This window comes from Gavia stellata, chromosome 4 (genome assembly GCF_030936135.1).
Source record: "Gavia stellata isolate bGavSte3 chromosome 4, bGavSte3.hap2, whole genome shotgun sequence".
Taxonomy (NCBI): domain Eukaryota; kingdom Metazoa; phylum Chordata; class Aves; order Gaviiformes; family Gaviidae; genus Gavia; species Gavia stellata.
Genome location: NC_082597.1, coordinates 43,003,771 through 43,017,014, shown reverse-complemented (window position 1 = coordinate 43,017,014; position 13,244 = coordinate 43,003,771). Strand labels below are relative to the sequence as shown.

At 37.6% G+C, this 13,244-nt stretch overlaps 1 protein-coding gene across 1 annotated transcript in view; it reads left to right on the top strand.

Annotated features, from left to right (window-relative positions):
• Positions 1-393: 393 nt before the first annotated feature.
• Positions 394-13,244, top strand: part of OSBPL8 (oxysterol binding protein like 8) — a 60,508-nt gene continuing 47,657 nt past the window's right edge. The window contains exons 1-3 of the mRNA XM_059816250.1: positions 394-435; positions 5,921-5,957; positions 9,351-9,488. Of these exons, the coding sequence (XP_059672233.1) occupies positions 394-435; positions 5,921-5,957; positions 9,351-9,488 (217 nt within the window). The remainder of the gene's footprint in view (positions 436-5,920; positions 5,958-9,350; positions 9,489-13,244) is intronic.

Here is a 13,244-nt window from a genome sequence, read left to right as displayed (position 1 = left end):
GTTTCTTTTTTTTTTTTTTTTTTTGGCTTGCGTTCTTCCAGCATAGCTCTTCCTTATTTCATGCAAGCATGGTTAAAAGTAAACACTTGCCTCTGTGAGTAGCTTTTGTTTTGGCCATTTTACTTGAAACTACCCTCTCCCTTCATTCCTAAAAGGTTGATTTTTTTTTTTTTTATGGGTAACGTGCATGTTTTGCAAGGAACTGTAATATACACAGTTTGCAATAGGAGACTATTTACCCTCTTAAAACATAGAGGAGAGAAAGTGTGTCTCTTTAGTGGATTTCAGATGTTGGGAGTGAATTATTGTATTTTTCTTCCCCACTCCAGGATCACGAGTAGCAGGATGGAAGAACTCTAACTGACGGAGAGACAGACAACACGCCCTTTCAGCATGGAGACCATTCCGATTAATGGGGAACTTGATAGAAATTCAGTGAGTAACTTAAATGTGGCTTCATGTAATCAGATGAATGTGAAGATGCTTTTGCAGGAAAAGGATTAAACAGCTTGAGTCTGTTCTAGTTTTGAGTCTGTTCTAGTTTTGTTTGAATTGATACTTTTCTGGTGAATGCATTTGGAATATCATGTAGTATCACCCATTATTTGCTAGATTGTCATGGCAAGAGGGCTGAATGTCAAGAAACATTCGGCTCTTGGATTTGATCCTTGGTGTCTGTTGAGTCCCAAAAGAAAAAGGTAGTCCTCTCATTCTTACTAATTGGGACTTTAACAGTTAGTGACTATGGAAAAAAGAAAAAAATAATGTATTTCTTGGTGGAATGAGGAGCTGAAAAGGCAGCAGGAGTGATAATTATATGTTATCAGCATAATTTCAGGTGTAAGAGTAGGTAACGTGCTGATTATAAAATTTCTGAAGTAGTGAAAATAGCAGCTCTTTCTTTCTAAGCACAATTTAAAACCAGGAAAGGCTATTGGGTACTATGACACTTAATCATCATCGTAATGTTGAAATTATTTAAGAATTTCATTTTTCCACAAGCGGTGTTGTATGGAAGCACTGTAATAGCTGAAGCAGGAAATGATTTTTAGTTTCCAAAGCTGCTTTCTGATACAAAGCACTGCCTCCCAGAGGCAAAATAGGATATTTTTTCTGTAACTGAGGTGAAGCTCAGGCTTAACACTTCATTACTGACCAACTTTATTTGTGATGGTTCAAGTACTACATGGAGCAATTAATTCGATCTAGTGTTTTATTACTGTTTTTATCTTAAGTGATGAGTTTGGAGATAAGCTATTTTGCAGTGCATTGGCTTTTTTCTGTAATAAACACATTCACTGGTTTGTTGTAGGGCCAGTGCATCTATATCCCAGGCGCAACTTACGATAAGTATCATCTGTCAACTGTGCAATAGGTTAATTTCTTTTTAAAAATCCTGTCAATTCAGTTGCTGTGCTCCTTGTTTCCTAAAATAAAAAAAAATTTGCCAGTTTACAAAAAACTTGAAAGTAACTTGATATGTGCTAGTTTTCTTTTTGTAACGTGCCTTCACAATAGCATAATTTTAAGAAGGTATCTTGAAATGAGGCTCTCTATGTTTTTCCAAGTCTGCTTCAGAACAATGCTGAGTGTAAGGATAGATTTGCCTTTCATCCTATGTGCTTAGGCACCTGAAGTGTCATCTCAGAATAATATTTTTTTTAACTGATGGTATATTGTGATTGTCTATTCTAAGCATTTCTTACCAAATATCATTTAGTGGGGTAATTGTCTATCTTAATTGCAATTACAATGTGAAGTTTTGTGTGTTGCACTACAGCTGGTAAAAACGTTTTTGAAAGCTTATCTGTGAGTCTAATATACTTGGTCTAGTGCACACCATAGTAAAATATTGAAACTGACATATTAAAAAAAAGGCAAGCATATATTTTAAGAGAGATTGGACCCAGTAATTCTGGAGACCTCGAGTGTATACAAATCCTGACACTTCCCAGAATTTTAAATTTTTTGAAGGGTCATGTTTGAGATCGTTCAGTATTCCAGACTTCTAGCTGCAGTCTGATTATTTTTTTTAAGTTCTATTTGTCTGATTAAAAGTCATTAAATACATGAGTTGCAAACATGCATGAAGAACACCGATCAACATTTTACTACACAGTGTAAGTCATTTGTGGGGTTTCTAGGAGGTACCTGCAAAAGCCCTTTTTAGAGATGTCAGCTTTCTAATGTGTTTTTGGCTTGCATGCAAAGAAAAACAGAGGAGGAGGTCATGGAACTTAACATTGTGGGCTTTTCTTTCCAGAATCAGTCTAGGGAAAAAAGTCTTACATGAAATGCTTTTCCTGTCTAATAACTAGTATACAGTGTAATAATTATATACAGTGTATATAAACTGTATCTGTATATAATATAATATATCTGTATATAAACTGTATCTGAACACAAAACAGATATAAACTGTATCTGAACACAAATTTTATGACAGTTCGGCAAACTATTTTTGTAGTCTGGCACCATTAAAGCAGTGCAAAATACTAGACTCTTTGGTTTGAGTTCTTGTTTGAGAACAGTCTTTGCCTATTTTTCTACAATATAATAGTTTAATTTAAACAAGCCTCGCTGCCCTGGAACTCAGAACATTACATGGGAATGTTTGGTGTAAACCATTCCTTCTCTAAATGATTTTTTTAGAAAACTTTCAGTTGGCTCTAATTTTTACCAAAACATGTATTTCATAAATACATTGCCTTTCATATAACTTTTACAGTCAGTCCTTGCTATTTAAATACATCAGCAGACATAAAAGTACCTTTTTTCCTTGAAGCATAGAATAGAGGTCCTTCTTACTGATTAGCTGTGCAGGTTGGGTTAGTGGTCCTGAATTTAAATGTAACATGATTAATCTTAGTGATTTATGCGTATTAGAGACTGCTCTCAGGAAAAGTCTGTCTTCAGAAGGGTGAAAACTCTAACTCGGCTTTAAAATATGCATTTATACTCCTATTAAGAATTTAGCTGTAGGTTTAGATTGTAAATCTAGTAAGTATTTTTAGCAAACTTATCTTTTGTAGTGTGAGATTCAGACATGGTAGCATGACACACATTTTTCCTTTTACCCTAATCTTCAACAGGAAAAGGATTTTGTTTTATAGGACAAGTTGGCAGATACAATTTTAGGTTTAGCAGCTGTTGTTACAAGCTTTATTTCCGAGAAATGAATGTCTAAAAATAGTACTTTTCTGAAGCACAGAGCTGCTTTTGTATGCAAATAGAATTATGGCTGCTGTCTCATGGGATGCTTTATATTGCTGGCTTTATACCTTAGTCTTAATCTAAAACCTTTTTGGGAGAAGGGCTAGGTTTTGTATGTTTTGGTAGGAACATTTTTAACTAAATCTGCCTCAGCAGAATCTAAGTCAACCACGTAGTGTTGAGAACCTCCCTTGTCAAAGCACTTTTTCTGTAATCTGTAATCAGAGTCATCAATTAAATAAATGTGAAAATAAGGGTAGGCTGTGTCTCTCGAAATAAGTGTATGTTGCTCTTAATTTTGTATATTTAGAATAAAAACTGTGGGAGGTGATGGACAGGAATGCCCTGAGGGCATTCTTTTCAGAGAAAACATTGAAATAGTAAAACTGTGGTGTTTTGTTCCCTTAGGGGTTTGAATCCCCGATCTGCAGTGATATGAATTGCAGATTATGGAGGTGCAATAGGCTATTGGAACACGAAGAGGTCTTTCTGGCAAAAGTAGTCTTATTTCAGTACCTTAACATCTTGCATCAATATTTAGAAATAGATATTCTGCAGGTTTTAGGTAAATACATAGGTCCACATAGTTCTAATGAAGCGAGGGGGTTGACCAGCAACAGAGGCAGTTTGGTGTATGAACAGAATGTCTTTAGGAGAAGATCAGGGACAGAGTTAGACAGTCTTGTGTTTCAGCCTCTGGTGTAGGAGCTGTTTGTACCAGTTCATAGGATTAACCATGCAATGCTAAAATATTTACATAAAAAGCCCCTGCGTCGTCTCGGGTGACAGGTTGCCCTGCTCTATGGTGTCATGTTGTGTCTTGGTCAAGGCTGCTTGAGAGGCAGGCAGTGAGACGGGACCTGCTGCTGTGCTTTTTCACTCTTTCTTCAATGCATAAGTATGCACTGTGAGTGAACATACTGTCTGAGTCTCAGAAACTTCTGATCCTATATGTCTGTTAACAATTTATTTTTCCAGTTCTCTTCTCTTGCTTCCCAACTTTTAGCGTGAAGTAAACCAGATCAGTGCTGAATAGTGGTGTTCCCAGTCCTTCAGTCGGTTGCTGGATCTCTGTACAGTTATCCTTTATCTTGCTCTCTTGTTAGTCACTATTCTCTTGAATCTAAAACCAGCACAGGGTAATACAGTTCCAGTCCAAACACAAAGTGTTTCCTAGTCTGCAGTATATTACCTGTACATTAAAAAGAAATACTTTGCCTTGAAAACTGTTGAATTCTTGAATGCGTTTCATGTCCTGGTACCTAAACCTGTGTGGTAAGTTCATGGGTTCCCTTAAGAGTGTTTCACTCTTTGACCTAAACCTAGTCTCTGACAGCAATAGAAGGTTGTTTACCAAGTGCACTTATAATTTATTTCAGCTTCTCTTGTTTAATCAAGTCCTTTTCCAGAAAGTGCAAAATTATGAAAGAAGAGTTCCCTTACTTTTCCAGTGATGTGTACTGCAATTGCAGTGTTCTTATTGCAGTATTTACATTTGCACATTGCAGTGTCAATTTAACACCCCTAAGCAGCTGTGAGGGATATAAAAATCTGTGTTTTGAGCTCAGGACTGTAAGACAAGACTCCTGCTTGCTAAGATTTTTATTTTTCTTTTTTGTTTCCTGATAACAGAGAGGCAAGATTGGATCCTCTTTAAAGCAGGGCAAGGATTTCTCTCCTTTATGGAGCAGAAGTTTTTTGTTTGGGGTACAGAAGATACAGCATGTCTGGATTTATTTTTATTTTTAAGGAGGAGGTGTTCATGCTGATCACTATGCTTGTTTTCTCCTCCTTTTCTGTTATTCATGAGTTTCAAAGGTAGTAAATACTTTAAGATCTAGGTGGAACTTATCCTACATCTGTACACGGCTGAGCACAGTGGGATCTTGGCCCCAGTTGTGGCCTTGGGTGGCAATGATTTATAAAAGATTCCAGGTCAAATGTCAGAAAGGAGTACAGACTATTACTATACTATACTCTCCTGTAGCGCCTGTATTTGATGCATTCAGTGGGACAGAGGTAATTTTTTATACAACTCGATCCTTTGGAAATACTTTGCTATAAAATGTCCCTTAAATTTAAAACCGCACTGATTGTCTTGCATCCTAAGCAATTCAAAATATTACCTGTGTTTGCAGATGAACTAAATCTGTGGCTTCTAAGTTTGTGTTTGTGTGCAAAAGCAGTTGGATTTGGGTCTGGCATTAGTGGGTGCTTGCACATTACTGATCGCTTAAAAGTTTCTGTCTTTCCAAAACACCTGTCTGGAAGTGGAGCCATTTTGGAAACAAATTTTGTATTATTTCAGCTTTCTTCAGAGCTTTAGTCTTCTGAAAACATTCCAGCTAAAAATTTCTTAAAATACATCATGTTTCAAGTCATATGAGCACTAAATTGCTGATGGAGAGGTTCCACTCAGAATTAGCAGTTGGGGCAGTTCCTGTTTACTAACCTTATACAATGATGGCTTCTAATAATGGCTTCTCTATAAGCATATTTGTCAGTTTTGTTGCTTCAACTTTTCCAAACTGCTAAGTCTCTTGAAATCTTGCCTTTGGTATTGAGGTGCGTGTTGTATTTTAGTTATAAACTAACACTGTTTTCATTGTCTTTCTTTCCTCCTGCTGCTGCTTTTGTGCACTTGCTTCTTCCTGGCCTGGATTTTTTTGTTTGCTGCTCTTCGTTCTTCAATTGTATGTGTACACAGCATCATGGTGATAACAGAGACTCTCATGGACCGTCAAGTAAGTGACTCCCCTCTCCTACAATATATTTGCATGTATGTTCATAATAGTTAGCCTATATCTTTCCATATAGGCTACTGGGCTAAATACCAGGTTTTCTTCTGTATTGTAATTGAGAAGCTGAAGTACAATGAAAATTTACTGTTGGAAAAGTATTTCACCTGGCATACTACTCATCTAAATGTTTCCCTACATTAAACTTCTTTTTTTGTGTGTGTGTGAAAAGTTTATTCTTCACCTCTCTCAGTTGTGGCTAGAAAAAAATAAATCTTGTAAATTGCTTATCTGGAAGAGAAGAAGATATATTTATCAGTTTGAAATGAAACCTTGAAATGTTGTTGTAGTATAGATAATAAAGACATGGAAATAATGGTTCAGAAACAGTTTTATTTTTGAGCTTATCTATTTATAGTGCTATATGGTTCACTTAATTTCAGTAAATTTATATCTTCAGAAATGAACAGGTGTATATACTGTAATACTCAAATAAGGATTGGATTGGTGATAGGGAAAACTTCAGTGTGTGTATATATGTGTGTGTACACAGCCAAAGACTTAGTAGTGCCATTGGTTCACAGGCATTAGTATGATCATATGATTAGCAGAATAATTTTGCCTGAGATTAAAAGTTTGCGTATGTGGGGAAGGGAGTGGTGCAGGCACAAATTCTTTTTGGTGAGAAATAAGTGCAGAAGCAATGGTCTTAGCTGATATTGCTTATTATAGACATTAAAAAATACTGCGGAATTGAATTATAATAAACCTTTTCCTCTATCTGATGTCCTTGTACTATTTTTAAGAATGTAGGCACTTTCACATGCTCTTTATAGAAACAGCAGAACTGGGAATCTGCCACTTCAGATTTTTTTTTTTTGTGGCTTTATCAGATTAAATAAATTGGCTGCAAAGACCCCAATTTGTGTTTCTTCTGATGCATGAATCTTAGTGACAAACTATGTATTAGTAATTTGATGGCTAGTATGAGGAAGTTGAACAAAGTATGTATTATCAACTCTAGTAGTTCTGTTGGTATTGAAATGTGCCCTCCAAAGAGTCGCGAGGAGGGTTTGATATTTACTAATTGAGGTTTCTTCTCTGAAATAACCCTCTACTCATCTTCAGGGAGGTAGATGGTATAGGTTTAAACTCAGTCAGGTAAAGGAAGGGAAGAATGGACGTTGTCTTCCTCTCGGATGAGTGCTCTGAAGCCTGAGTGAAAATCTATAAATAAATCACCACTTTGAGGCCTTTGAGTGGAAGGAATGGTTGGCAATGCTATTGTATGTCGTGTTGGACATATTGAGCATATGCCTACCAAATCCATCTTTCAAGTTGCGGAGTTGGAATGCGAAACCTAAGAAGAATTAGAATCATAGATTTGTTTGAGTTGGAAGGGACCTTTTAAAGTTCATCTGGTCCAAACCCCCTGCTGTGGGGAGGGACATCTTCCACTAGATCACATTGCTCAAAGCGCCATCCAGCCCGACCTTGATCACTTCCAGGGATGGGGCATCCACAACTTCTTTGGGGAACCTGTTCCAGTGTCTCACCATCCTCATCGTAAAAAAAGACTTCTTTCGTATGTCCAGTCTAAATCTATCCTCTTGCAGTTTAAAACCATTGCCCCTTCTCCTGTCACTACAGGCCTTGGTAAAAAGTATTTCTCAGTCTTTCTTATAAGCCCCCTATATATATTGAAAGGCTGCAATAAGGTCTCCCCAGAGCCTTCTCTTCTTCAGGCTGAACAACCCCAACTCTCTCACCTTTCTTCATAGGAGAGATGTTCCAGCCCTCTGATCATTTCCATAGGTGAGGTGTTCCTCAGGAACATTTTAAAAGAAGGGGCTGGCTGGGGGCATCCATGGAGCAAGGTGGGCTGTGAAATCCCATCCCTGTGAAGCTAAATGGCCAGTGGCTCTTCAAGAGCAGCTTTCAGCGAGTTGATTGAAAGTTGGTGCTACTTCAGTGCATCTGAAACTTTTTTAAAACAAGTGAGTATAGCTCACTGCCCTTGCAGAGACCCATTTTGTGCAAGCCTGTGAAGGAGCTGTTTTCTAGCCCCCTCTTATTTTTCATTTCAGATACCAGACCTTTTGTGGTCCAGTCCCTTCCCAAGACTTCAGCAACTGCCCTGCTGCCCCCTTTTCCCTTACTTGTAGCTGCAGGACAATAAAAAGCTAGTTTGGTGGTACTACAAGAAGAGCAAAGTCAGTCACTACTTCAAAGTATTGGCCTTCTGGCACTGACAGACTTGAAGCCTGAACTGGTAAAATGAGCTCTTTGCCTCCCTTATCCATCTCCTCATGCAATTTTCCTGAGCAGCAGTCTGCATAGGGTATAGTTTGTCTGGAGCAGAGCTTTAGATGGCTTATCAGATGTAGAAAAATAGCACAGGTGGGTATCCTGGCATCCTTGCGTTTTTCATAATGCCTTGTGTTTATGCTAGGCTTTGCTGAAAAAATGTTTCTGTTACTGTAATGATAATAGAAATAAAGCTACGAGGAGGGCCTCTGTACTTTGCAGATTCCATACAGAAAATAGAACTTGGTTTTTTTTACACTAGATCTTATGCTGAACTTTTAAAACTGTTTGAGGAAAGCTTGGGAACTCTTAAAATGAGCCATGTTGTAAGTTCCAGTCTTCTAGGTAGGCTCTTCTTTAGTAAGCATCTTTTGTTTCCCCCTCTGATCTGTTTTTGTCAGTATATCTACTTCCACAGGACAGATGTAACTGAGTCAGCCATTCTTCCACTATCAAAAAAGGTACAGTTTTGCTGTGTGCAGCTTAAGGAAATGTACAGACCCCATGAACAGGATGGCTGGCCAGGTGATCTTACAAATAGCTACAAGACATCAAACATCATCTTTCAGACTGATAAGGTTCAAGGAGAGTAACTCTTCTGCTTTAAACCTTTCCCTTGACAGAGTCTATACATGATCTTTATTAATAAGTTTATTAAGTTTCTTGTGATGTACGTACATATGTTCATCTTCGCTTTCTGGTATGGTGGCACAGCTTGATCTGGCAAACTGTTTCCTGGGTTGGCTGTGTTGTGGCTAGTTAAACCAAGAACTATCATAAAAGTAGCGAAGAAAGCAGGATTTCAGAAGTCAAGTAACAGCTCAGTGCTGTATCTGTATCCAGTAGTAGCCTTTCGTACCTCCTCATAGTTTTTGTTTTCATCTTCTGCCTCATGTCTTAGACCAGTCTTGTCGGCTCCTTTCTGCCATCCCCTCCAAAGCAAATCTCTGTTTGAAATCCTCATTTTCTAGAATGAAAAATTTTGCAAGACAGGATTTGAATACCAGTTTCATAAATAGCAGTGAAGTTGTTAATAGAAATCTATGCACAAGCACATAACATCATTGAATGAGCATCCATTTTGTATTTCAGCAGTGGTAACAAACAGCGATGAATCACAGCTTTTAACTCCAGGAAAAATGAGCCAGCGCCAGGGCAAAGAAGCCTATTTTACTCCAACGAAAGAGTTACTCCAACCATCTCTCAGCCCAGGAACTGCCCACAGCCATGGTAAGACAAAGCCATTTTTTACAGAGGTTTTAAAGAACTTAAATGCTGACATTAATTATCTGTTCCAAATGTTGGTTCAAACCCACTGCCTTTTACAGTAAAGAGGTAAGTAAGAAAGCATATTGAAATATTGTATGTAATTGTTTGTATCCTTATATGTTAATCTGAAAGAGAAAAAAATGCGTTACGTAGTGCACTACTTTATTAAAGCATGCCATGATGTGTGGGAGAACAGTCCATGTGATGTAAATCATCTGTGTGTAATCCTGTAACCAATGGTTACGTTAATGTCTCAGGTATTTAAGTTGTGTCTTTACGCAAAAGTGTTATGATATACCACCTCAAAAGTGTTACGATATACCACCTAAGCCTGGAACCTTTGTGTAAAGATCTTTTAACAATTACTTCTACTGAAAGATCCTTCTCTTTAGGAACGGGGCGGGGGGGAAAAAGTCACAGCACTACTTTTTGCCAGCTTTGAAACAGTCCCTCTGCTTTGCTAAGCGTATTGAAAACAAGCTCTCAGTGGATCCATGTGAACTGATTGGATGCAAAGTGAAGCTCATCAGTAGACCTGACATGTTGATAGTCTGTTTAAAAAAACAAAACCAAAAACCAAGCCATAGTTGCTTCCTTGTGCTTATTTGCATTTGAAACTGCTTGTGTTGTCCTATTGCCTAGGATATCATTAGACATGTTTGTTACAGTGTGTGGAGTCCTTAGTGAAAACTTCAGGGTTTTTTTATTAATTTCTCTCTCCTTTTACTCTTGGCAGCCATGCTAGTCATCTATACTTCCTTTAGTTCTTGCCATGAGTAGTGTTCCTGAGAATTTTTTTTTTTGTATGAGCCTCCCTAACTCCCATAGTTTGCTTTGTCAAAGCAAATTTTATTAGTCCGTCAGAGTAATAGAGGCAGTTTCTCACGTAATTTTGAATCATTTTCCTGTTTTCCCATTCAGTACCGTTCAGATAAGAAAAAAAACGTTGAAACCAAAGATAGTTGTTACCATGTGGAATCTGGTAGTCTTTTAGTGGATTTTAAGAATTATTATGGTAGTTTTTTCAGTGCTACCCACAGCTAGCTCTGGTATGTTTTTCTAAAAGCTCCTGTTACCTCACTGGAACAGCACTTGATGTTCTCTGGCTTGCGTTGTGCTTAATCTGAAATGATTTTCTGTAGAATATACATATATAACTTGTTCATAATTTTTATTATGTTTAAAGAAATTTTTGGTTATTCTCTCTATGCACTGTTTTGTATCCCTTACTAAACAAATGTTGTAGTTATATAAGTATATTTGAATATTGTAGTAAAGTCTTCCTTTTAACGTTGCTATGCCCACTACTTTGTAAAGGCAAATTGTTGTGCTTTTTTAAGGGCTTTCACTCACAGGAAAGCCATTAAAATGGGCTTGAAAATCACTAAGACTTGGTTGTACTGCATCAAACTCCTTGCAGGTATTAAGTCTTCTCTTCTGATTTTTTTCATCTGATTATTTCAGGGTGTATATAAGTGATTTTAAGCTGTTTAAATGTATCTGTGCCTTTTTTACCATCAGTCATCACTGACTTAGTCTTCTAGGAGCTCTATTAGAAATGAGGCAAGGAATGAAACAAGGAATTTGGCTTGTGGTCAATTTCATTAGTGAGAAGGTATCATGGGGGCTAGGCTTCAGCAACCTTTAATTACTAACTTCTAGCCTATCTGCAACTCGGGAGGTGCAGGTTTGATTTTTATGGAGGCACTTGACCCACATTTAGAAATTGGGTGGTTATTCTGTGGTAGTTATTCCTACAGGGAAATTACAGTGCTGGTGAAAATGTCAGCTTACTACATATGGAAGAGATGCTGTGCAAGCCTGAATAATACGAAGTAGAACAGAGTTTAAAGTGATGGAGTACTTGAGGCTGACTGTTGTAACTGAAATCTAATTATCAAAGGTCTTTACAATATACCTGTAGTATTGTATGATGAGAATATGCGGAAATATAGGAAGTGTTTAGTATTTAAAGTGTTTAGTATGTAAAGGCATTTAATATGAACTAAATGGAGACACTTTTAGTCACTGGCATCTGATGGGTAATGTAAATAAACAATTCAAAAGCATGCTAGGCGCAGGATAGAAGAGAATCAAAACAGAAAAATGTATGACACAGTCTACAAAGAACTGATTAAATGTATATGAAGGGGAGTTGTGACATGGGTACTTGGCTTTTGTCGCTGGACAGTTGGATGATGTTGGATGCTATTTGGCCACCATTTCCTAAGTTATGTTTCCTGCTGCCTGACTAAAAGACCCTGTGTAGCAAAGCCAGTTTTGTATAGAGCTTGTGGTTAAAAATAGATTAGTTGGAATGAAACGAAACCTGTGATGAGGCAGTCTTCAGAGCAACCAGCACTTTGGTGTCAGTGGGTAAACACTACCACATGTGCCAGATTCTTTGGCTGGCCAGCAGCAGTCCAGGCATGCTCAGTGCCCATCACTTGGAAAATCTACTAGAACAAGCTTGATTTGTGTCTTCAGCATGTGTTTTAGGTAAAATCCTTTAGGTAAAATCCTAATTACAAGTATTACAGATATGATTAAAAGTAGATGAGAACTTGAGTCTTAATATGAGGGAGTGGAGGTAAATATTTAACATCTCTTTGGGCCATTGGCTTCCTATTTAGAACCAAGGGTGAACTATGTAATGTGTCATTGTGAAGTTGTAAGTGGTAAGTATTTCATGATTTTAAGTGCTCCTGTGTATAAGTACTGGGTTTTCATTATGTAACCATAGCTCTGGATTTCAGAAAGCTTCTATGTTCCTGTACTTGGTTTCTTAGTTTAAAACATGACTTCTTCCTTGCTCCTTTCACTCTTGTGAGATGGAACTTAGTATATCGTCTGAGCCAGAGATGGGGATCTTCTTTTTAGAGCCCAGTGCAGATCTGTTTTATGAATGTAGAGTACAGCTTCATCTGGCAGCATCGTCTAGTGATTGTTCAGCAAAAGTCTGTTTATACTGTCATTGTTCTGCATAATGTTTGCAGGAAGAAGTTTCACCTTCTTATTTTACATAATGTTTTTGAGATTCTTGAGGATATGCTGTCCTTTATTCTGAGGCTGAAGACTAGCTTATCTTTTAGGCTACAGACTGGCCTTTAAAGGTGTGGAGCTCAGACTCACGTCCATAGAAAGCTTCAGTAAGGTTGTTTAACAGAAATGTATTAGAAAAACTGATGGTAGGGATTATGCTTGTTTATTATGCTCACCAGTTTACATAGCCAGTTCAGTATTTTAGTGTTGAAGGCTAACTCAGCTGTATATAGCATTGGTCCTGAGATGGACTTTTAATTATTGTGGATTTAATTTATTTCTACCTTGCCTATCATTAGTTAAATAGAGTGTCAGAGTAAGTCAAACCTGATCATAATGCTGCAGTTACAATTTGTTCTATAAAATAAATTTATTGAGCCTCCAAACGTCAGTGGCTTTAAGTTGGAGAATACCAGAATCGAAGTGCCATCTACTGCAAAAGCTGCTAACACTCGGATGTGTTGAGGTTCAAGAGCCATCAAAATAAACCTAGAAACTAGCTTTTTGCATCCACAGTGTGCAAGAAAGGATTTAATAAAGGCACTAAGTTGGCTTAACTAGACAACCTTTCATGTTCTGTGTGGTACCACCATTTCTAGAGAGCCAGCAATACAACTTTTAATGGGAGCTCTAAGCTCAACTACACAAAGGAAAGCTTTCCAATTATGGAGCTTC